Source organism: Schistocerca gregaria, chromosome 4, assembly GCF_023897955.1.
Source record: "Schistocerca gregaria isolate iqSchGreg1 chromosome 4, iqSchGreg1.2, whole genome shotgun sequence".
In the NCBI taxonomy this organism is placed as follows: Eukaryota; Metazoa; Arthropoda; class Insecta; order Orthoptera; family Acrididae; genus Schistocerca; species Schistocerca gregaria.
Genome location: NC_064923.1, coordinates 42,356,943 through 42,381,645, shown reverse-complemented (window position 1 = coordinate 42,381,645; position 24,703 = coordinate 42,356,943). Strand labels below are relative to the sequence as shown.

Here is a 24,703-nt window from a genome sequence, read left to right as displayed (position 1 = left end):
AGGGTCAATTTTTAAGTGGTGGAGTGTTTTTTCAGCAGATGGAACATTAGCTTTTATACTGGCTGAAGGAATGATGGTGAGACAAGATTTCAGGTTAAGAAATTCTGTAACTTTAAGAGGGGGAGTTGTATCATCATCAGATAGAGGACTGAACTGAGACAGAGGGGGTTCATCTCATTTCACTTCTACATCCAACCTTGATCCAACTCCCACTGCCACGAAATAACCCTCTGTGAAAAGTCCAGAACCTCTTACCTGAAACCTTGCCTCACCATCATTTTGCAAACCTTCAATATGGATAGTAACCTGACATCTGCAGAAAAAAACCTAATCCATCACCTAAAAATTGATCCTGGCCTTATAATTCTACCTGTTGAAAAGGCTCCAGAGCTATGAGAGCTATGAGTTTGAACCAAAGTGATTATGTGGCATAAGCACCAGCTGTCAGATTCTTCCATCTACATACCCTTCCACAATGACCTCATTCCAAAAATATAATGGGAACTCCAGTCGGTCCCCAAATCATTGCCTATCCAAGGATCTTTCCCATGAATCTACCTTTTTCCTCACCCCTACCATTCCCTGCACTTCTACCTTGCATATGCTTCATAACGTCCATAAACCAGACCATGTAGGATGCTGCATCGTAGACAGTTACTGTGCTACCACTGTGAGAACCTCTGCTCTCATGGAACAACACGTTAGCCTGTAACTCAACCTCTTACATCAAAGACATCAACCATTTCCTCCACTGATTGTCCACAGTTCCTGTTCCTTTACCACAAGGCACCTTGCTTGTCACTATTGATACCACCTCTCTGTGCACTAACATCCCAAAAGCACATGGCCTTGGCACTAGTCCATGGCCTCCCAATGCCGAAGAGACCCCAAGCCTATGACCTACCTTCCTTGCACTCAAGTGCCCAATAACTAAATTTATCTCCTCCGGCGATTCCGTCACTTGCGCGTAACATTTCATCTTAAGCCTGCATTTGACGCATACATTTCCACGATTAAGACTGATTGATCTAATAATTCCACTAGCACGTGTAAGATTCTTTCACCAATATGATCCCAAGATTTTATATCTTTCTTGCATTTTTTCCGTAATGCTATGAAGACCGTCTTCTGGCTCTCTTCTCTTTTGGCACTACACTGTAAATATGCATATAACCATTGCGTTCTTCTCTACCTTTGCCTCGTTTCTTCGTTTGTTAGGGCTACTATGTCCATATCATCCTTTTTTTATTTTACGAAATATTTCCTCACCTTTAGTGGCAATCCCAGGGACCTTCCATTTACCTAGATTAACTGTCTTTCTCTGTGCGAAATTTTGTTTTCCAGAAAAACAAACCTGTTCATCTGAGGGTGTTTTATAGGGAAACTTGCCCATGGCATTTTTACAAGTGATGGGGTGCAGACGTAACGCCCCAATGCCAGCCTGGAGAATCGGGCAATCTTTAGTCGCGGGTTTCTTCCATTAGAACGACTGCCTGTCTAGGCTCAGTCTTCATGAGAAATGTATGTTGACAGCGTTAGAGTCCTCCTGTTGTCAGCTTCAAAAGTCGGTTCTCAGCACTGTTCCTCGAAAAGAACATAGTCTTCCCTCCAGGGATTCCCATTTGAACTATCTAGTGAGTGTAATCTGACTACTGAAGAAGAAAAGTTACTCCCTATGCAAAGTGGCTATCACGATAAATTTAAACAATTAGCGTGTCACTTTGATGTCAATGACTTGGCGCATGGTGGGTGGAGTTGATGGCTAGGGCACCAACGATATGATTCTTCACTTGGCGATTTTTTCGTTGCGGCGATATCTTTTAATGATATTTGAGTCTCTCACCTACACAGAGGTATTACCGAATTTATTAAGTGATACGTAGTATAAACCCTATATTTACAACTTCTCTGTGCTGTTACCGTAAGACAGCGTCTGAAAGTGAGAAGGTGTCCTGTGACAGTGCTAGATCTTAGGACTCAGCAATGAGGTGAATATTCTAGTCCTGTGATGCATGAGTGAGAGTCAAGGAAAGATATTTTTCTACCTGATGAAAGAATACTTAGAGGGAATATAGCCTATGTCATAGTCCTGTACAGGATTTCACAACAAGTAACGATACTTTAGCGATGTGAAAACGCGTGTCTTGTCCAATCTCTTCTAAATTTAAAAATAACTCGTTTAAATAGGAGCAATCTACATTTCGTGTGAGAAATTCGAGGTGTGTGGTCAACATCATCACTGCCTCTGATTATGTAAAGTGGGTTTTTTAAACTGGGTGGTCTACATTGGGGTGTAATTGTTTAGACTACTGTATTCATCCAAGCTGCAGCTGCTTGTTTCTCAGTGCACTGTGGCTGCCTGCGGTCACAAGGAGTCAGCAACTGGAAGTAACGGATTAGCACAGCCTGGATCAGGTGTAAAGAGTGCACCGACTTGTCTGACTTTGCCCACAGCAGTGAAGGCTGGCGAAGTGACCAGTGTGCTGGGCGAGCCCGACAGAAGCGGACGTGTGTGTTGCATGAAAGAAGATTCAAAGTGATGAATATTTGTGCTGCACGTATTGATAACATCTGAATTCCTACCACTCCAATCATCCTCGCATGCACTCCAAGGCGGCTGTGGTGCAGTCTGTCACACATGTGCATCCACGACTGCAGCTGCGGCTACGGCTGTGGCTGTAGTTTCCTCTGGTCCTTGAACCTTGGCGCCAGTGATGTACGAGGGGACAGGCGTGCTGTTTCTAGACGTCTGTGAGGCGAGTGTGCGACATCTACCCATGGCAACTACGGCTAGGGGCTGGCTCGTGGTTCAAGTGTGTCGTTCTTCATTCTTGTCAGTACATCGCAGTAGACAGTCTGGAAGTGGTAGTTGCTGTTGTCCCTATCCAAATGGTGGTTACTACACAGCATTTCATTCCACTCCCTAGTGATTACACTTATTACATATTGGGGAACAGGGGTGGAGAGTTGACTCATGATGTCTACCCAAGTGGGGAAACCCTGTCTCCTGCAAACTGGTTAACTGAGCAATAAATATCATTATATGAATGACTTTGATTTGAATTTCGTGTCATTAGCTCCTTCCTCTCCATCACAGAGTGAGTCTTTTGCCTACCAATTCTTTTCTGAGAGTGTGGTCAAAGGTGGGGGCGATGGGTAGGGGGATGGAACGTTCTCTGGTGGTGGCACTGTGCACTAGCTCAGTCGATCCCTGCATGTCGAGATGAGTACACACACGAAAATTTTCCAATAAGACGACACCTCCAATAGGCAACAGTGCAATTACATACTTACGGCAGGTAGCTGTTGGATGTGAGCTTTTCACTCGAAATAAAAGTGAGATCCAGCCCCTGCAAACTGAATTGTATAAAAAAACAGTATATCCTATAATATACCTGTACACTATTGGCCATTAAAATCGCTACACCAAGAAGAAATGCAAATGATAAACAGGTATTCATTGGACAAATATATATACTAGAACTGACATGTGATTAAATTTTCACTCAGTTTGGGTGCATAGATCCTGAGAAATCAGTATCCAGAACAACCACCTCTCGCCATAATAACGGCCTTGATAAGCCTGGGCATTGGTTCAAACAGAGCTTGGATGGCTTGTACAGGTACAGCTGCCCATGCAGCTTCGTCACAATACAACAGTTCATCAAGAGTAGTGACTGGCGTATTGTGACGAACCAGTTGCTCAGCCACCATTGACCCAACGTTTTCAGTTGGTGAGAGATCTGGGGAATGTGCTGGCCAGGGCAGCAGTCGAACATTTTCTGTATCCCAAAAGACCCGTACAGGAACTGCAACATGCGGTCGTGCATTATCCTGATGAAAGGAAGTGTTTCACAGGGATCAAATGAAGGGCAGAGCCACAGGTCGTAACAGATCTGAAAAGTAACGTCCACTGTTCAAAGCGCACTCAATGCGAACAAGAGGTGACTGAGACGTGTAACCAATGGCACCCCGCACCATCATGCCGGGGCCGGTCGGTGTGGCCGAGCGATTCTAGGTGCTTCAGTCTGGAACCGCATGACCGCTACGGTCGCAGATTCGAATCCTGTCTTGGGCATGGATGTGTGTGAAGTCCTTAGGTTAGTTAGGTTTAAGTAGCCCTAAGTTCTAGTGGACTGATGACCTCAGAAGTTAAGTCTCATAGTGCTCCGAGCCATTTGAACCATCATGCCGGGTGACATGCCAATATTGTGATGATGAATACATGCTTCCAAAGTGTGTTCACTGCAATGTCGCCAAACATGGATGCGACCATCATTATGCTGTAAATAGAACCTGGGTTCGTCCGAAAAAATGACGTTTTGCCATTAGTGCACCCAGGCTCGTTGTTGAGTACATCATCTCCGGCGCTCCTGTCTGTGACGCAACATCAAGGGTAACCGCAGCCACGGTCTCTGAGCTGATAGCCCATGCTGCTTCAAACGTCATCGAACTGTTCGTGCATATGGTTGTTGTCTTGCACATGTCCCCATCTGTTGACTCAGGGATCGAGATGTGGCTGCATGTTCTGTTATTGCCATGCGGATAAGATGCCTGTCATCTCGACTGCTAGTGATATCAGGCCGTTGGGACCAACACGGCGTTCCGTATTACCCTCATGAACCCAACGATTCCATATTCTGCTAACAGTCATTGGATCTCGACCAATGTGACCAGCAATGTCGCAATACGATAAACTGCAATCGCAATACGATAAACCGAAATCGCGATAGGCTACAATCCTACCTTTATCAGAGCCAGAAACGGGATGGTACACATTTCTCCTCCTTACACGAAGCATCGCAACAACGTTTCACCAGGCAACGTTGGTCAACTGCTGTTTGTGTATGAGAAATCGGTTGGAAACTTTCCTCATGTCAGCACATTGTAGGTGTCGCCACCGGCGCCAACCTGTTTGAATGCTCTGAAAAGCTAATCATTTGCATATCACAGCATCATCTTCCTGTCGGTTAAATTTCATGTGTGTAGCTCGTCATCTTCGTGGTGTAGCAATTTTAATGGCCAGTAGTGGATAATTGTATTTCTTGTTGTGAGATCCTTCGTCTCCAGCATGAAGTGAGTCCTTTCCCCGCCAATTTCCAGATTTGGAAGGGGAGGGAAAGGACTGGAGGAGCTCCCAGAAGAGGGGAGTTTAATTAATTTATCGGTGAGGGGAGTGCCCAGAGAGCTGGGGCAGGGAGGACGAGTAAGAGGGTAAGGGGGATGGGTGAACACCAGGTTAAGGACCTGTCAGTGAAAAGAGAACGGTAGGTTTGCTTTTAAATGTATACACGCTCCTGAATGTAGGCAACCCACACTAACAAAATTCACTGATGTGCTTGCTGCCCTACTACTTACAGGGTCTTCATGACTGATGTCACTGTAGTCGAGTTAGCTCACAGGCACCTAATTCGTGGGGAAGCGTGGTTTTGAGGGAAGAGATAGTGAAATTTTGGCACATTTGAAAGATTTAACGGTCATTTTAGTGAAATACTGCCAGGAGTTTCTCATCTGTGGGTAGAGGACGTGAAGTGTTTCATATACAAGACGCCGATAGATTCTACTGAACATGGTTGCCTGTTTGACTGAAGTTGCAACCATTGTTGGTGAAACACCTCGTTATCATGTAGGTATTAGACATGCTGATGCGAATTGTGCGTAAGTGTAAACATACGACATTTTTCTGCAAGATCTCTAAAGAATTTTCGTCACACGGCAGTCTGAACAGAATCTCTGAACATCACTTCGTGGACACCTAGCGGGGAAACGGTGAGTTGTTTGTCATATACAAGAAGTGTTTACTTTCGTACACTGTAACCACTCTAAAATTTTGTACGCAGTGTTTTACACCCTATATATTGTGCAGTTATAGTGTATCTATAGTGCATATGAAATGTCCTAAAGCTAGTCAAAAAACATTGCTGGTTGGAAAAGTAGAACGCCATAATACTGCGTCAGATCACTTACATTACAAAAGTTATTTCTTTCCACAGGTACTGCTCTGCCAAGGGGAAGAACAAGCTATTGAGTTGATAACGTGTCAGGGCAACTACGGATGCGTTCGTGGGGAATGCGTCGAAGGCGAATCGGAATGCGAGGTGGAAAACTACCCCATCACGTGTACAGGCATGGGGCTCTTCCCTGACCCTTACGACTGTACCAAGTTCCACATCTGCAAGGCAGAGGGAAACTCTTCCGTGAGATACTGCAGCGACGGCTGGGCTTATAACCCACTTACAGGCGTGTGCAGGTAAGGTGTAACAATTTTCCTGCTGAAACGGAATTCCCAATAGTAACGTCGTCTTTTCACGCAGTTTGAGACAGCTACCACAGGCCACCTAAGAATTCCTATCTGGAATGAGGAAGTATACACAGCTAAGCAAGGAAGAAATTTTTAACGTTATAGCTGCCGAGTTATGATACCGTCGTTATTTTTAACTTAACTATACACTTTTCTGTACTCCGTGGCCTTGGAAGAACTCTTCACAGAGGACTTCAAGGATATAACATGTCGATCAGTCAGTTTCAAGATACCGCCAAAAACAACTATCCCTCTGTTAGGAGAAAACGTCTCACAAACCTCTGCCCCGTTGTATCAAATGCAAGCAATCACACGAATCACGTAAAGTTCGAGTGTTTATTATTATCACTGTCATATCAAGTGCTCAAAATCTTGACCCCAGACAATGATATAAGCTAAAAAGGCATTTCAGAAACGTTGAATTTTGTTCAAATGTGTGTGAAATCTTATGGGACTTAACTGCAAAGGTCATTCATCAGTCCCTAAGATTACACACTACTTAACCTAAATTATCCTAACGACACACACATACACACACACACACACACACACACACACACACACACACACACACACACACACACACACATACACACACACACATATGCCCGAGGGAGGACTCGAACTGTGGTGTCACCGCAGACACAACACTTGCTAGGTGGTAGCCTTTAAATGGGCCGCGTTCCGTTAGTATACGTCGGACCCGCGTGTCGCCACTATCAGTGGTTGCAAACCGAGCGCCGCCACACGGCTGGTCTAGTCTAGAGAGACTCCCTAGCACTCGCCCCAGTTGTACAGCTGGCTTTGCTAGCGATGGTTCACTGTCTACATACGCTCTCATTTGCAGAGATGACAATTTAGCATAGCCTTCAGCTACGTCATTTGCTACGACCTAGCAAGGCGCCATATTCAGTTACCATAATGTATTCTGAGCAGATAATATTGTGAATCATGTGCCGTCTAGAGCGACTTTCATCATTAATGGATTAAAGTTATCTAAGTAATTACGTCCGCTTTCTGAATTATAATTTCTGATCATGTTCCAGACCTCACGTCAGTATAGTTCTTCCCTCCTCACGCCAGCCTGCGTGAGCTAAAACGCGTGCATTTCGGCCTCTACTCGTAACATGGTGTTGGCTCTTCTGCCAACACAACACGAACCTCCGCCGGGACTAGCCGCACAGTCCATGACTGCAGCGCCTTTGACCGCTCGGCTAATCCCGCGCAGCCGTTGAATTTTATTTGGATCTATAACACAACAGTTCCACAATCGACGGCATTTCACGTTTCGTGTCTCATCTGAGTTTTCTTGTAAGCCTGTTGTTTCATTTAACTCACAGCTGGAAGTCCAAAAGGGTTACTTCTGGTAAGCAGGTTATCTGCGGGCATGTAAGACAGCCCAGACCTTAAGCATGAGATTACACTAATAAAGATTTCCACTCTCAGGTTACACGCTGGGGTCTGTAGGTGCCCCCGACTCCCGGCCCCGTTGGGAGCCGCTGGGAGTTTACCGAAGTCACCCAGAGGAACCCTCCACATGAAGTAAGGAATTGTGATAATTACGGAGGTTGGTATTTAAATAGTGGCAACACTGCTGTGGAGACACTATGCAATGGAATCTACAATTGTTTCTGATAGCACACGTTGTTGACATACCTTCCTTACCTCCGACCAAATGGACTCGGCCGTCCAACGTCATCGGTGAGAGCGCGCAATCGAGAGAGACACAGTCACTTGTGAGCGAGCGGTCTGACGTAACGGTGTCACTTTGTTTTCGAAACGGGAACTTCCCCAAAAAGGTAAGTAGGAGTAATCCGCTCAATTACAGGCCTATATCACTAACGTCGATTTGCAGTACGGTTTTGGAACATATACTGTGTTCGAACATCGTGAAGTACCTCGAAGAAAACGATTTATTGGTACACAGTCAGCACGCATTCAGAAAATACCGTTCTTGTGAGACACGACCAGTAAATACCGTTTTCCTGAAACACAACTAGCTCTTCATACTCATGAAGTAATGAGTGCTATTGACAGACGATGTTAAATTGATTCCGTATTTTTAGATTTCCAGGAGGCTTTCGACACCATTCCTCACAAGCATCTCCTAACCAAACTGTGTGGCTCTGGATTATCGCCTCAGTTCTGCGACTGGATTCATGATTTCCTGTCAGGAAGCTCACAGTTATAGTAAGAGACGGAGAGTCATTGAGTAAAACAGAAGTAATATCCAGCGTTCCCCAAGGAAGTGTTATAGGCCCTCTATTGTTCCTGATCTAGGAGACAATCTGAGAAGCCATCTTAGATTGTTTACAGTTGATGCTGTCATTTACCGTCTTGTAAAGTCATCAGATAATCTAAACGAATTGCAAAATGATTTAGATAAGATATCTGTATGATGCGAAAAGTGGCAATTGACCGTGAGTAAAGAAAAGTGTGAAGTTATTCACAGTAGTACTAAAGGAAATGCGCTAAATTTCGATTACGTGATAAGTTACACAAAACGTAAGGCTGTAAATTCAACTAAGTACTAAGGGAGTAGAATTAGAAATAACCTAAATTGGTACGATCACATAAACAATGTTGTGGGTAGAGCAAATCAAAGACTGCAATTCATTAGCAGAATACTTAGAAGTTGCAACAGATCTACTAAAGAGACTGCTTACACCATGCTTGTTCGCCCTACTCTTGAGTATTGCTGTGCACTGTGTGATCCGAAGCAGGTGTGACTGAAGGATAACATCGAAAAAGTTCAAAGAAGGGCAGCTCGTTTTGTTTTATCGCGAAATAGCCGAGACAGTGCCACAGACATGATATTTGAATTGGAGTGGCAATTATTAAAACAAAGGCGTTTTTCGTTGCGACGTGATCTTCTCATGAAACAATCATCAATTTTCTCCTCCGATTGCGATAACATTGTGTTGGCACCCGCCTACGTAGGGAGCAATGATCATCTCGATAAAATAAGAGAGATCAGGGCTCACACAGAAACATTTAAGTGCTCGTTTTTCCCGCGCGCCGTTCGAGAGTGGAACGGTAGACTGACAGCTTGAAGGTGGTTCATTGAAGCCATAAACTTTACTTAAATATGTACAAAACATATGTTCAAAACAACAAAATTTCATAAAAGCAATTCTTCTTGTTTTCAGACAAGTTATGATTATTATGATTATTATTATTATTATTATTATTATTATTATTATTATTACTATTATTATTATTATTACTGACATTGGCTAAAGTTGTATAAATATGTTGATAAGTATAACTGTCGTACAGCAGGTGCTATTAATTTTGCACTCACATATTTATCTGAATTTAGAAATTTGTGAACACCCTGAGTGTACACCTGCGAGCCGCCACTGCCCATAAGAAGAACTGTTTGTGGAGAGTAACCACAAATACTGGTTCAGCAACGGCCGAGACAGTCGTACAATTAAGGTGTGGCCATCTGGTCGCCTACAGAAGGAGCGCCCCATCCACCTCCAGGAAGGGGAGGGAGGAGGGGAGCGACGGACAGCCCGCCACAGCGGGTAAACGCTGCTGACCGTTTAAAGCACCAAGCACTCTCCTCGCCGTCCCCTTTCTATCCGAACCAGCGAGAAACAATGTCCCCCCCCCCCAACTATAATGCTTCTAAACTTGCGCTTATTCGTGAACGACACCATTTTCAGCCACGCAGCACTCCCACGTTGAAAGAAGACACTTAATTATAATTACCGTACCTAAACAAAAAAGCCAGCTATGTTGTTAATATACGCGACGTTACCGAAGGTCACTTTTATTAAATACGGGGAAATCCGAGTATAGCTATCGCTATTAAGGTAATTTCGAATGATCCCTAGAATTCCAAATACACAGCCTGGACAACTAACACTGTGCAGTATTTAAAAAAATTAATGCTCCCAAAACTTACCTGTGCATTAATAATGAGCAACATCGCATATGTATGTACGGTTCTAACAGTGGAAAGCCGAGAAATAACCACTAACCTACCACAACAAGGTATTTACTCAAATAAACCCTGCAGTAGTACTAGTTAGTGGCGATGCTAGAGTACTCATAAATACAATTCTGCAATATTACTGACCGTAGACGAGATCCACCGGCGCTCCCAGACATGTAACTCTAGCAATAACAGGGTCCAAAGCCACCACAAGCCTCGTAAATAGATGCGTGCCGGCCGCTGTGGCCGAACGGTCTAGGCGCTTCAGTCCGGAACCGCGCTGCTCCTACGGTCGCAGGTTCGAATCCTGCTTCTGGCATGGATGAGTGTGATGTCATTAGTTTAGTTAGATTTAAGTAGGACTGATGACCTCTGATGTTAAGTCCCAAAGTGTTCAGAGTCATTTGAACCATTTGAATAGATGCGCAAATAAGGCGAACTATACAGGTCCTCGGCACACACAAATGAGACTCAGCAAAGGCCACAGTGGAACAAAAACAAACTATATCTACATATACAGTCGGTCATAGACTCACAGAGACCATAGCATCACTCTCACGATGTGTGAAACTCTCTAGTTGCATTTTTTGCCTAGCGCTGTACTACACGTATAGCGTCTTTGGTTGGAAGCACCAGAATTTCCTTTGATGTGACACAATCCAGTGAAGTGGAGGTGGCTTAGCAGCGTGTTTACCCGTCGCGGCGTCTTATTTTTTATGCGTACGGCATCTTTGGTTGGAAATCGATTGTGTTATGACGTCATTAATATGAAATTACACTATTTGTATCATCGTGTTCATTTCTAACACTATGGCGCTAGCCACACTAGTACCGAACTGATGGCTTGGCAGTGATAAAGAAATTGGGCCCGTGGTGCATTGTGATTGTATGAGAGAATCATGACGTCGAGAGGTCGCGGAGGCGTTAGGGTGGATATTGCATAATTGGATAAAAACCGAAAATTGACGGAAATAGAGTACTCCGATGATGCCTGTTTGTGATCTCTGCTGGCGCCTCGAATGACGAAATATTAAACTGTTGTTACCAAATAACCATAGCCTAGGCCTCACTAACTGACGTGACTAGACGTAATTTGTTATTAAAAAGTAGACACGGCCTACAGACTCTCCTTCCAGAGAGCCCCAGCTACAAATACGGAAAATTGTGTAGCAATAAGGAAGAAATACGATAAAGATGTTTTATTGGTTGTTATTAACAAATAGCACGTCACGACCCTGTCTGTGCTGTCCGGCTCGGAAGTGAACGCCTTCCACTTCCACTCAAGTACCCCATTTACAAAGCGTGGTATGGGGATGGAGGGGTGCCCTTGTCTTATTGGTCTACTAAGTATCCCGCCATTTTATTGTGCTCCCATTGGCTGAGGGGGAGAGGAAGATCTTTCCCGCCAATTTCATGTTACATAACCACTATTGGGTTACGTTATGACCTTGAATATAAATCAAACAATTGCGTAAGATGTGTGGGGGTTTATCTCGGCGACCATGATTAATTCCTGATGACGGTTCTCCGGAGGGGGGGTGGGAGGGGGGGGATAAGTGGTCGGGGGTACCAAGTAGTCCAAGTGCGTAACCTGACATTGGCAGTTCTTATCACTGTAATCTGATACTAAAGGTCAAGGTCATGTCATGAGAGCGCTGGTAACGTACTCCTGAGAGCGTGCGGGCCTTTTTGTGTTTCCAAGACGAACTAGCCAAAGATATACTGTAGAGATGTCCTGTGCAGAAGGTCTATAGGGTTTTACAAAAAGGTACGGCCAAACTTTCAGGAAACATTCCACACACACAAAGAAAGAAAATATGTTACGTGGAGATGTGTCCAGAAACGCTTACTTGCCATGTTAGAGCTCATTTTATTACTTCTCTTCAAACCACATTAATCATGGAATGGAAACACACAGCAACAGAACGAACCAGCGTGACTTCAAAGACTTTGTTACAGGAAATCTTCAAAGTGTCCTCCGTTAGCGAGGATACATGCATCCACCCTCCGTCGCATGGAATCCCTGACGCTCTGATGCAGACCTGGGGAATGGTGTATTGTAGTCAAGAGGATTGAGGTCAGGAGAGCGTGGAGGGCATGGAATTGATCCGCCTCTACCAATCAAAAAAAATGGTTCAAATGGCTCTGAGCACTATGGGACTTAACTGCTGAGGTCATCAGTCCCCTAGAACTTAGAACTACTTAAACCTAACTAACCTAAGGACATCACACACATCCATGCCCGAGGCAGGATTCGAACCTGCGACCGTAGCACTCGCGCGGTTCCGGACCGAGCGCCTTAACCGCTTTTTTTTTTTTTTTTTTTTTTTTTTAACGTTGTGTTTGGTCATTGCGGAAGTCACATGACATCCGTTAAAGTTCGTTGTTGATCCTTTAAGTCAGTTTTTATTACAGAGGCCAACCAGCTCCCTGACCGTACACACTGAGCTACCGTGCCGGCAAGCGCTAGACCACCGCGGCCGGCCTCTACCAATCCATCGGTCACCGAATCTGTTGAGAAGCGTACTAACACTTCGACTGAAATGTGCAGGAGCTCCATCGTGCATGAACCACATGTTGAGTCGTATTTGTAAAGGCACATGTTCTAGGAGCACAGATAGAGTATCCCGTATGAAATCATGATAATGTGCTCCATTGAGCGTAGGTGGAAGAACATACTGACGAAACTAAAATGAGCTCTAACATGGAAATTAAGCGTTTCCGGACACATGTCCACGTAACATCTTTTCATTATTTGTGTGAGGAATGTTTCCTGAAAATTTGGCCGTACCTTTTGTAACACCCTGTATAATTATCTGTTTGGAATAGGACCAACAGTCTTGCTGCTACCATATGACCAATAGGACATCTCCCACCAAGTACGGCTGCGTGTGTATTAGGTTCTGCAGATATTTGTGGCCGTTTTAAGCTCCCATAAGTGAAGAAGGGACCAATGTCGATATTCTTGAACAGCATATTGACGTTTTGACGGGCCCAGATCGTTGTTTACCCACTTCCGGGATGCGGTGTCGTTGCTATTTCTCAACTTTCTTACTTCAGTGAACTGCTCTGAACGACTGCCCGACCTGCAGCGGCGTGTTCTTTGGTTCAGTGTGGAAAGACTCTCTAAAAGACAGGCTGTGCTATACGTGGAAGCAGAATGCAAAAATGTTACTGTCTCACAATTGGAAAGAGGATTCATTCCGTCAGGCCCCACTGAAGCTTCATAAGATCTTGCATTGGGCCTCTTTTACAGCATCTTGAGAGGCAAGATAGATTTCCGTGTGAAATGACTGTGAAACATTTAATCTGATGCATTAGGTCCATAGCAAGGATCACCAAGGCATACGTCCCACAATACGAACATTGTCTGCAAAACATAGATTTACTGAGACGCCCATTAAACCATTTCTGTTTGCATAAAATTAGAAGAAAGGTCCGCGTTGGCCGTAATTTTGATGATTTATTAACAGCAAAATCGGTTTTCGATCACATAATGATCATCTTCAGTGCTGCAAGTTAGAAATTTTTACATAGCGATCAGTGAATAAGAAGCAAAAGACCACAAATACACCTGAGTATAAACCAACTGTTGGTAAGAACATACCTTTAGCGTACAAATTAAAGCTCGTAGGTACTGGTGTCTAGTTATTAGCAGTAACAGAAGCAATGAAACGATCACAATAACTGAAGCCGCTGTTTAGATTCACCTATACAGCAGACCTCGGTGTGACAGGGGCTTGGAACGTCCTCTGTGACATGTGTCACGTCAAGACTTAACATTACTTTATTTGGCAGGAGATTACCACAAAATACCAAATATGCACTTGCAAATTATTGACTCAAACGCATAGCAAAAAGGAAGGAGGAAATGCACATATTGCCAACAAACACTGGCGTGTTATTTTGAAGACAACAGAAAAACATGCAAGAATAAATATCAACAGGTAAAGTTATGAGGTGGAGTAGCCAATCAATAATTTTTGTTTGAGCCATCAGACATCTGACATTGTTTATGACGTTGGCCACCAATACCTCTCATATGCCATCCTCTTCACCTTATATTCTGTACTCATTAGCGTGTTGATTCTATTCAACAGATCCTACGATACTTGTTCACGTTCAATGTGGATAGCAACGTCATAAGCGCATCTTACTATAGATATCATTTCCCCAAGGAATATAATCCTACTCTTGAAATTTTTTTTATTTCTGTCATTGTTTCTTCGATGTATAGATTAAGGGGTGGAGGCAGCATCCCTGTCTTAGCCGCTTTTTAATCCGAGCAGTTGAGTATTGTTCTTCTAATCTTATGTCAAGGACAACCCCCAGCCCATGTTAAAAGCTAGAGCCCTCCAGAAAAGCAGTATAGATCTTACGATAACACAAAAAGGGCCACTACCACCCGCAAGTTTTAGCGTGAGACTTTTTCGCGTGTCTGTTACATTAGGACAATCCTCCAGCCCATGTTAAAAGATAGAGCCCTCCAGAAGAACAGTATAGATCTCACGATAACGCTAAAAGGTCCACACTAGCTGCAGGTTTTAGCGTGAGACTTTTTAGCGTCTCTGTTACGTTGCAAACTTTAAAAACATTGCCCCACCACGAAAAGTATAACGTTCCTCATTGGATAGACAGAATTTTTGTAGGCGGAGCTTAAGGTTAACATTGAGACCCTGATTGGTCAGATGAAAACATAGCCAGATAGTTTTTTTAAACTAACTTCGGTAAATTGTAGTAAGGAGAAGTTAGAGGAGAGTTAGTTCCGAGACGGCGGGCTGGATGGCTGCTGCGCCGGCCGCTGCCGCCCTGACACTGCTTAGACACCGACTAGGTAATGAACGCACGCGATGCCGCATTTTTGAGCGCATAAGGCTTCACTCAGAACTGCAGAAGTCTCATCTGTTACACCCCTTTTTTCCGTAAAACTAATGGTGATCGTTAATTAAAACTCATGGTGTTCACATTTGCCACTTCAAGAACAGATCTGAAACGCGATGATTTTTCTTTTATATAGTTATTGAGAAGCCACATCAGCCACTGTAATTTACGACAAGTTAGATAAGTTATTAAAGATAATTGAGGGTCACTGTAGACCATTTTGATAGTTTTCTCTTTTGTGAAACTTAAATTAAACCTAGATTATAGATGTGATATGGCATAGGTCATCCTTCGATCGATTATAGAACTTGGAAACCCATTTAGGGAATATTCGTTCACATTTTTGTTGAACGCAGTTGGTTTTTACTATCCTGTATTAAAACATTTCCTTTTATCAATAGTGCAATTTATAAAGGTTTTTTTTGTTAGTAGAATAAAATTTCCAATGGTAAACTTAACTGCTTTTTCGACGTTATTTTACCAGCTAACTAAAAATAGGAAAGCCTTGAACCCTTTCCAGTATATTTAGTTAGTATTAAGATTCTTTTACAGGGAGTGCAGTGGAGCTGACGCTGAGATCATTTAGTATTTGGTTATATCATCGCTAGTCTCACTGAACTCTTCTGAATTCTACATCTCATGTGTGGTCTGGCGTCTCCTTACCAGCAACAGGTCCCAGGTTCAAACTAGGAAATTCCCTAAAAACCACGCTCAGAGCGTCGTAGCGCGAAAGTGGTAGGGAGACACGATATAGTACAATCAGACACCACCATGAATGTTTAGAACCTTTGTGATGGCGCTAGTGTTTACACTGTGTGTGTGTGTGTGTGTGTGTGTGTGTGTGTGTGTGTGTGTGTGTATGTTATGTGTGTGTTATGTTTCGGGAGGTCCTCTGTAAACTACGACGTCACTCGCCTGCATTCCCGTAACTCATTCGAATATCATTAACTTCTTGCCCACACGTGTGCTTAGACTTGTCGGTATGTCGCTTAACATACAGGTTGCAGAAACTGTGGTACAAATTCATGTTGTACAAAATAACATGAGTTATGTAGGCGTTGCAGAATACTGCGAACGACTCACTGAGAAGCACACAGGGGTTTCGACCGCTGCACCAGAGGACTCTCCGAACGATTCCTAGCAGTTACGCTGCACTTCTTCCAAATGCGGGAATCCCGGACATGCGCAAGTGTAAGGCATTCGGTTTAGTTCAAAGACGATAAATACTGGTGGGAACTTAAATAAACCTACTGTCTATGCTCGGAATTATCTATACAAACCAAAATGTTGTCTGCTATGATAATGTGTATACTCTGAACTAAAAAGTTGTCGCCCTTCCTCCGCCCTCCCCCCCCCCCCCCCCCCTTTCACCATTACATGAGATTTTGCGGTACTCCTCTCCGTTTCCCTTCCCCACCAGACCCGCGGACCCCATTCTGAACTCATGCAATTAATGGACGTTTGGTTACTTCTATTTTTCTCAGAATTTCGAACATGTTGCACCATTTTACACCGTCGAACGCTTTTCCCAGCTCGACAAAGCCTATGGACGTGTCTTCAGTTTTCTTCAGGTTTGTTCTATTATCAAGTCCAACATCATGTAAGCCCCTCTGATGCCTCTGTCTTTCTTAAAGCCAATCAGATCGTTACCTAACTGAACCTCGATTTTGTTTTCCATTGTTCTGTATTTTATTCTAGCCAGTGGTTTGGACGCATGAGCTGTTGAAATGGTTATGGTATAGTTCTCCTACTTACTTGGCCTTGCTATGTTCGGAATTGTGTGGACGATATTTTCCCGATGTAGTGGTGTGCCGCTAGTCTGATAGATTCTACACACTACGTGAATAATCGTTTGGTTACCACTTCCCCCAATGATTTTAGAAATTCTGATGGAATGTTATTTACATCAGTATCTTCGCGTTTACACTTGTTTTGTAAATAAAACCGCCTTTTCGTGCTGACAATTAATTTATTTTTCCCAGACGCGTTTCGCCTTTTTGTTGTTCTAAGGGATCATCAATGGGATGTATTACGGTACAGTTTTGTTATTTATTAATTTCTGGTATAGACCACATGGAAATGGTTGGCATTGCGTGAATAATAAGTTCATATGCGTGGCCATCTTCCGCAGCAAGTACAGAAAATGTATCGTTATAGATCCCACCGATGATGCATAAGAACGAGCAAAAGGCGAAAAGGGAAAAATAATTAAGTGGCAGCAGGAAAAGACGATTTTATTTACAAAACAAGTATGTCTGTACTTGATACGAAAGATGGCCATGTGAACAAACTTGTTCTTCTAGTTTATTTAATCCCAAATCTTATATTTTATCTCAAGTATTTTCTTCAAATAAATTTTACGTTTCGCAGATATATCAGTGCAGCAAAGAAACTGTCAAACAGAAGAAATGATGGCTTACTCGTCCTAAAGGCGACAGCTGGTAGTTGTTTTATCAAAACGCGCACCAATATGACAAACCGTCCGTTTTGATGGCCAAAATCACTAAGTGAGAGGTTATCCCTTACTTTTGTCGCCTGTCTGAAGTACACCCTTCCTTGGCCCTCCCCCGTCCTCCCAGAACGGCCGTGTCCACTGGCCAACGAGAGAGCTGCCGTGTCTCCAGTGAGTTAGCGCTCTAGCTGTAGCTGCGATAACTTGCAAGTCTGGGATGCGAGACCCTGCACTGGGTCCTTCCTACATTGTAGTTTATGTTCATTAGTGATTAAATTGCTTATTTGGTCGTAGCTTCGCAGCCAGAGACAGGCCGCAGAGGTTTAACGGCACCTCTCATCTTCCGCGCGGTGTGTGTGAAGCTGACCTACACTCAAGTCGCGTACCTTTACAAACACCGCAGCAGCCAACGGCCGCATCCCACAGCCTGCAGTAAACAAACGGCTGCCGCTTGCGCTGCAGAGGTCGCCGACGGCGCAGGCTCACCCCGACAGAGTGCGTGCAGGACCAATTGCTGCGGGCACGCCCTCCGACATTCAGTTACTGTGCGATAGCTCCCTTCTTTCCTCCCTTCTAAAGGATTTTCGAGAGATCGATACAAATCCGGTAGCTCTTGAAAATCATTTATTCAAAGTGCTGGGCATTTGTACGAGCAATTATCTCTTTTTTCCTTATTTGAACATATCGTGCATTTCCAACCTTGTGTCAACCAGTATGTTTCCGTGACTCCAACGAGCGAGCTGGCGCAGTGGTTATCACACTGGACTCGCAATCGGGAAGACGACAGTTCGAACCCGCGTCCGGCTGTCCTGATTTAGGTGTCCCGTGATTTCCGTAAATCGCTTCAGGCAAATGCCGGGATACTTTGTTTGAAAGGACGCGATCGATTTCCTTTCCCATCCTCTTAACCCCAGTTTGAGATCCGTCTCGTTCTCGATGGGACGTTAAACACCAACCCCCTCCTCCTCCTCCCTGATTCCCTCTGTAACATTACGTCATTTTCAAGCATTAATCTCTTTCTGTGCCACTTTAGTTATTTTCATCATTATTCTTTCAGTCTACTTAAAAATTTAATACATTTCCTTCTGATCTGTGGTTTGATTATATGACACTGGCATCATACCTCCTCTGCCGTTTGACTTACTAAGTTCATTTTCTTTTCCCTTCTTTCATGTTTTTTGACTTGTCTGACGGAATTCTAATGGCATCGGCTCTTAATACATTGCCTTATATTGTTACATCTACGCTTGCATCACACTATGCGTATAACAGTTCAGATTTACCTAGCCGTACATTATATAAGTGGTGCATGTTATAAACACTACTGTACAAAAAATAAGTACAAATAAAGTTTGGCAGAGGTGCATTAGCTTTCTTCTCCCTTATCAAGCTAAGAATCGAGCGGTCAGGGATGATGTGTAATGTCCGTATTCAGCATTTACTGTGTGTAAGTTAAAGCTCAGAACTGACCTTGCGAAATCAAAAACAATTTGTTTGTTTGTTTCTGATCTCATTATGGTAGGTTCTACCAGATTATTCAACGCCAGTCTTCGTATTGCTGCCAAATCTTGTCTCCTCTCCGTGGGGAAACTCTCTGAGCAAATAGGACTTTTCAAGGCGCAATTTTAAAAGTCTCATAGGAAAGACAGTTTACGTCATGTATTCAAAATCTGCTATCCTGGGCGAACGCGTCGTCTTGTTCATGGCAGACCAGTCTTCTGTTACTGCCATTTCTCGCTCCGGCACCTTTTCCTTCCAGAGGTTCGCCATAAATTGTGAACCACTGTCTGTTTTAAGGTAAGCACGTTGTACATACCCTGGTAGACACAGGGCGAGCAATGTAAAATTGGCCCAGAAAACATTTGTAAAACTGAATCAGAATTGACCCTGGCTAAGAACGAGGGGAATTGTCCATCACTGAAAATGCTTGAAACCGGGATTTCGATGCAGCAATCGGTTGCTGCAATGTGTCTGAGCATGTGCTTTTACCGCGTACTCTGTCCCAACTACTTCGCCGTGTCATTATGTTTGAGAGAGTGATAAGAGCAGACGTGTTTAGTGAATACCACACAAAATTGTGCTGTAGATAAAACAGCACGTGTTTATTGGCAAATGTTATGCGAAGCACCATTTGTGAATTTATGGAAAACAAACTATACTGGATTTTACTGTTTTGGTTCTTTTAAGTGATAGTTTTTAAATGTTTATTCATACAGTGGACATTCATATCTGTTCATATGATGTGATTTTAATGCAGTGGAACGTTGCTTAAAGAATCTGTGACATGCAGCCATTAATTTTCGACATTCAAGTTCGACTATTTATCTTGAAAGAATATAATTATGTACTCGTATCTTCACCTTAAAGAAATATTCTGGTACACACACGCATAATATGCTCCATGTTACCTACAAGGTGATGGTGAGCGCCATTTAGTGTGGTGATCATTTTTCGCCTAGGTAAATGAGATTTTTTTTTTTTTTTTTTTTTTTTTTTTTGAGTTGTCAGTCTTCTGGCTGGTTTGATGCGGCCCGCCACAAATCCCTCTCCTGTGCCAACCTCTTCATCTCAGAGTAGCACTTGCAACCTACGTCCTCTATTATCTACTGGATGTATTCCAGTCTCCGTTTGCCCGAACAGTTTTTACCATCTACAACTCCCTCTAGTACCGTTTAAGTTACTCCTTGACGCCTTAGTAGATGTCCTACCATCCTGTCCCTTCTTCTTGTCAGTGTTTTCCATATATTCGTTTTCTCGCGATTATCCGGAGAACCTCCTCACTCCTTATCTTATCAGTCAACCTAATTTTCAGCATTCTTCTGTAGCACTACACCTCAAATGCTTCGATTCTCTTCTTTCCCGGTTTTCCCAAAGTCCATATTTCACTGCCATACAGTACAGTGCTCCAAACGCACATTCTCAGAATGTTTCGTACCAGTAGACCTCTGTAGGCCAGGAATGCCGTTTTTGCCAGTGCTAGCCTGCTTTTTGTATCCTCCTTCCTCTGTCCGTCATAGGTTCTTTTGTTGCCTAGGTAGCAGAATTCCTTAATTTCGTCTACTTCGTGACCATCACTCCAGATGTAAACTTTCTCGTTGTTCATATTTCTATACTTCTCGTTACTTTCGTCTGTCTTTTATTTACTCCCCATCCACATTCTGTACACAGTAGACTATTCATTCCATTCAGCAAATCCTGCAATTCGTCTTTATTTTCACTGAGAATGTCATCAGTGCATCTTATTATTGACATTCTCTAACTATGAACTTTAATCCTATTCTGAAACCTTTCTTTTGTTTTCATCATTGCTTGTTCTATGTTTAGATTTAACAGTAGGGGCGAAAGACTACATCCATGTTTACACCCTTCTTAATCTGACCACTTGGTTCTTGGTCTTCCACTCTTATTGTTCCCTCTTCATTCTTGTACATATTGTATAACATTACTCCACTTTACCTGTAGTTTATCCCTGTTTTTCTTAGAATATTGAACAGCTTGTGCCATTCTTCGTTGTTGGATGCTCTTTACAAATCAACAAATCTTCTAAACGTGTCTGGGTTTTTCAGTGTTCTAGCTTCCATTGTCAAACGCAATGTGAGATCTGTCTCTCTATCGCCTTTAACTTTTTTAAAGCCAACTGATCGTTATTGCAACCATCCTCAACCATTTTTTCCATTCTTCTGTGTATTATTCTTGTCAGCAACCTGGATGCCTGAGCTGTTAAGCTGATTGTGCGATAATCCTCGCACTCTTCGGCCCTTGCAGTCTCCGGAATTGTGTGGATGATGTTTTTCCGAAAGTCAGATCATATATTGCCAGACTCATACATTTTACACACCAAAATCTTAAGTCTTCCAAAGCTCTTTTAAATTATAAGTCTAATACTGGATCCCCTATCTCTCTGTCTCTTCTTTTATCACATCAGACAAGTCTTCATCCTCAGAGAGCCCTTCAATGTACTCTTTCCACCTACCCGCTCTCTCTCCTGTGCATTTAACAGTGGAATTCCCGTTGCACTCTTAGTATTACCAACTGTGCTTTTAATTTAACCGAAGGTTGTGTTAACTTTTCTATATGTTGAGTCAGTCCTTCCGAGAATCGTTTCTTTTTCGGTTTCATCACATTTTCATGCAGACTTGTCACCTTAGTTTCCTTGCAGTCCTACTTATTTCATTCCTAAGTGACTTATATTTCTGCATTTCTCCCAAACATTTTTGTAGTTCCTTTTTTGGTCGAACAGCTGAAGTATTTCTTCTGTTACCTATGGTTTCTTTGCAGTTATCTTCTTTGTACCTATGTTTTACTTTCGAACTTCTGTGACCGGCCTTTTTAGAGATGTCCATTCCTCTTCAACCTAACTGCCTACTGAGTTACTCATTATCGCAGTATCTATAGCCTCAGAGAACTTCAGAGGTATGTCTTAATTCCTCGGTGCTTTCGTATCCTCTTTCTTTGCGCACTGATTCTGTGCTACTATACCAACTATTAACATACACTGTTAACACCTATTACACCACAATGTTACATTTACATCTTGTTAAAATAAAACTTTTCGATAATTTTCTTATTCAAAGTCACACCTATCTTGTACTTATAACATTATGTCTAAAATGTTAATCATCTTTATATTTCTGTAGCACTAGCCCATTAGTCGCCATGTTTTGTTCTTATGTCCCTCCCTCATAACATCCAAGCCAGCCAATATTCTCTTATCTGTTGCGTTATGCCCTTATCTGAGTGTCTTCTGCACCAGTTTAGCGCCTCTGCATCGTTCATTACCTATGTTCTGCATCCATTGCACAACATGGCTTCACATGATTTGCTTTTCCCTTCTTATCGGCGCTTTTTTGTTTTTTTTTCATCAAACTACTACTTAACATCTGGGACTGAGTACGGCGTACATTTACATATTCGTTTATCTATACAAAGGTTTTAATTATTTCTAAATTAATGTAACGTGAGCCGAGGAGGAGGAGGGCATTAGTGTTGAACGTCCCGTCGACAACAAGGTCATTAGAGACGGAGCGCAAGCTCGGGTGAGGGAAAGATGGGGAACGAAATCGGCCGTGCCCTTTCAGAGGAACCATTCCGGCATTTGCCTAAAACGATTTAGGGAAAGCACGAAAAACCTTAATCAGGATGGCCGGAGACGGGATTGAACCATCGTCCTCCCGAATGCGAGTCCAGTGTGCTAACCACTGCGTCACCTCGCTCGGTGGGTGAGCCGACAGAGAAGGTATCTGAAGATAGGATCACCTCACAGCAGGTTCCACAACTGTTTAATTTGATAGTGTTTTGACAAAACAAGAACGCAGTCGAAACATTTAAGCCAAATGGAAGATAATTAAACTGAGATGTTCATCTTCTGTGGAGGAATGCTGCCTGTGTATCGCCTCCACTGACGAACAAGTCTCATCTGCCAGTAACAAGAAGCGACGTGAAGTCTGGGTAGCACTTGTGCAGCATGAAACTTCAGCAGTAGCTCCTCTGTTGGCTCTGGTCTTTTGCATTACTCAGCTATCATTTTTTCAGCTATCTTGAGTCTAATATGAGACTTTGTGAACCATCTTGTTTCTACACTTGCGCTAGAGGCCTTTTGTACTGATGGCGAGCATACTCTGTCACAGTTGGATGCACTATACCTCATTGCCTACGATCTTACATTTTGCAACCTGTATGGGATGTTTCTTGATTAAAAACGAATTGCTAACAGCCGTATGTTTTGGTTTATTTGATTTTATATCTCAAATGCTACCAGTTCTAGAAACTCAATATTGCCACCTTTAGGCACCATATGCTATTATCGTATTAACAATCTTATCGAAACGTGCCATAAAACTGAAATCGTAAATCCGATCGGTATGCAACAGATCCCTTTCACATGAGTCTGTTGTACAACGATCGGATTTACGATTCCAAATTTATGGCACCATTCGTTAAGATTGTTAATACGCCAATAGAGTATGTGGCCTGAAGATGGCAATATTGAGTTGCCGAATCTGGTAGCATTTGAGATATAAAATAAAATAAACCAAACATATGGTTGTTGGTTAAGTTTTTTGAATCAAAAAATACTTACCAGCCGATGTCCCCCAGGCCATAATGGACCGACAGATACTGTATGGGATATGGTCGCATAAATATGGATGGATGTGGAATTACATCACGTTTAGACTCGAGGTATTTTACCTCTATGGTGTTTTGTGAGAAAACCTTTCCACTAGGAGTCAGAAATTATCTCAAATGTAACCTGTCTGCCGTTGACGTGTGACATGAGATCATGTCAGTAATGCTTTTTCCTGCTCGCTCTGAATCGTTATCTCTCACCGACTACTTGCCTGCTTTTCTAGAATGGGCAGAGATACGAAATTCTTAAACGGATTATCAACTCTTAGTAGGATACTCGACTGTTTTGTTCTGTTTTTCGAAGTTGTTAAAATTAATTAGCTTCTTCAGTTCATTGAGCCTGACTAGCACGTCTCCTTGGGCTAAACCGATACACACCTTGGCACTTGCCGACAAGTGTAATCCTAGAACAACTTGAACGCATCGTCATTGTACCAATAACATATTTTGTTTGAAAAGTGGCCTATCTACTGCAAATTCACCCCATACCTGCGTCCTTATGAGGCTAATTTCGGCCTCAATAGCTTTCAAAACTCTGACTCCTCTTAATGGCAACTTATGCGTTGCCTTTTTTCTTACTATCCCTGCTTGTTTGTCTTCTGTGATCACCAGTAACTCGCTCCCAGAACTCAAGACTGTGAAGCATTCGTCATTACGTATTCTCACGCTTAAAATTAACTGTACCTTCATACGACTTCACCTGCACGTCCACCAGTTTCATCAGGAAAAATCCCACTTCTTGTTTCACTGTAGTTCTTGAATGGATCACACAGACAAAAAATCGTGGTTTTCCTCATCTCTTTATGCTTCCCCTTGTTTACCCATTCGTATTTTTGCTCATTTCGCAGTCTGCGAGCCTCTCCTCCATTATCGTATCTTTGTGGCCAACTCCTGTTTCTATTCTGTGAACAGGTTATACCAATAACTTCGTTATCTCGCATACTCCTCCTGTTTTGAAAACCATGTCCAACCCTCATTTCTCCATTCCTAATTGTTT

The 24,703-nt window shown here is 42.9% G+C and overlaps 1 protein-coding gene across 7 annotated transcripts in view; it reads left to right on the top strand.

Moving 5' to 3' along the window:
• LOC126266854 (mucin-5AC-like) overlaps positions 1-24,703 on the top strand; it is a 622,221-nt gene that overhangs the window by 26,975 nt on the left and 570,543 nt on the right. For 4 of the 7 annotated variants that reach the window (XM_049971466.1, XM_049971467.1, XM_049971469.1 and 1 more), the window contains exon 3: positions 5,994-6,250. The exons of the other annotated variants lie outside the window; for them this stretch is intronic. In XM_049971466.1, the coding sequence (XP_049827423.1) occupies positions 5,994-6,250 (257 nt within the window). The remainder of the gene's footprint in view (positions 1-5,993; positions 6,251-24,703) is intronic. 7 annotated transcript variants of the gene reach the window in all.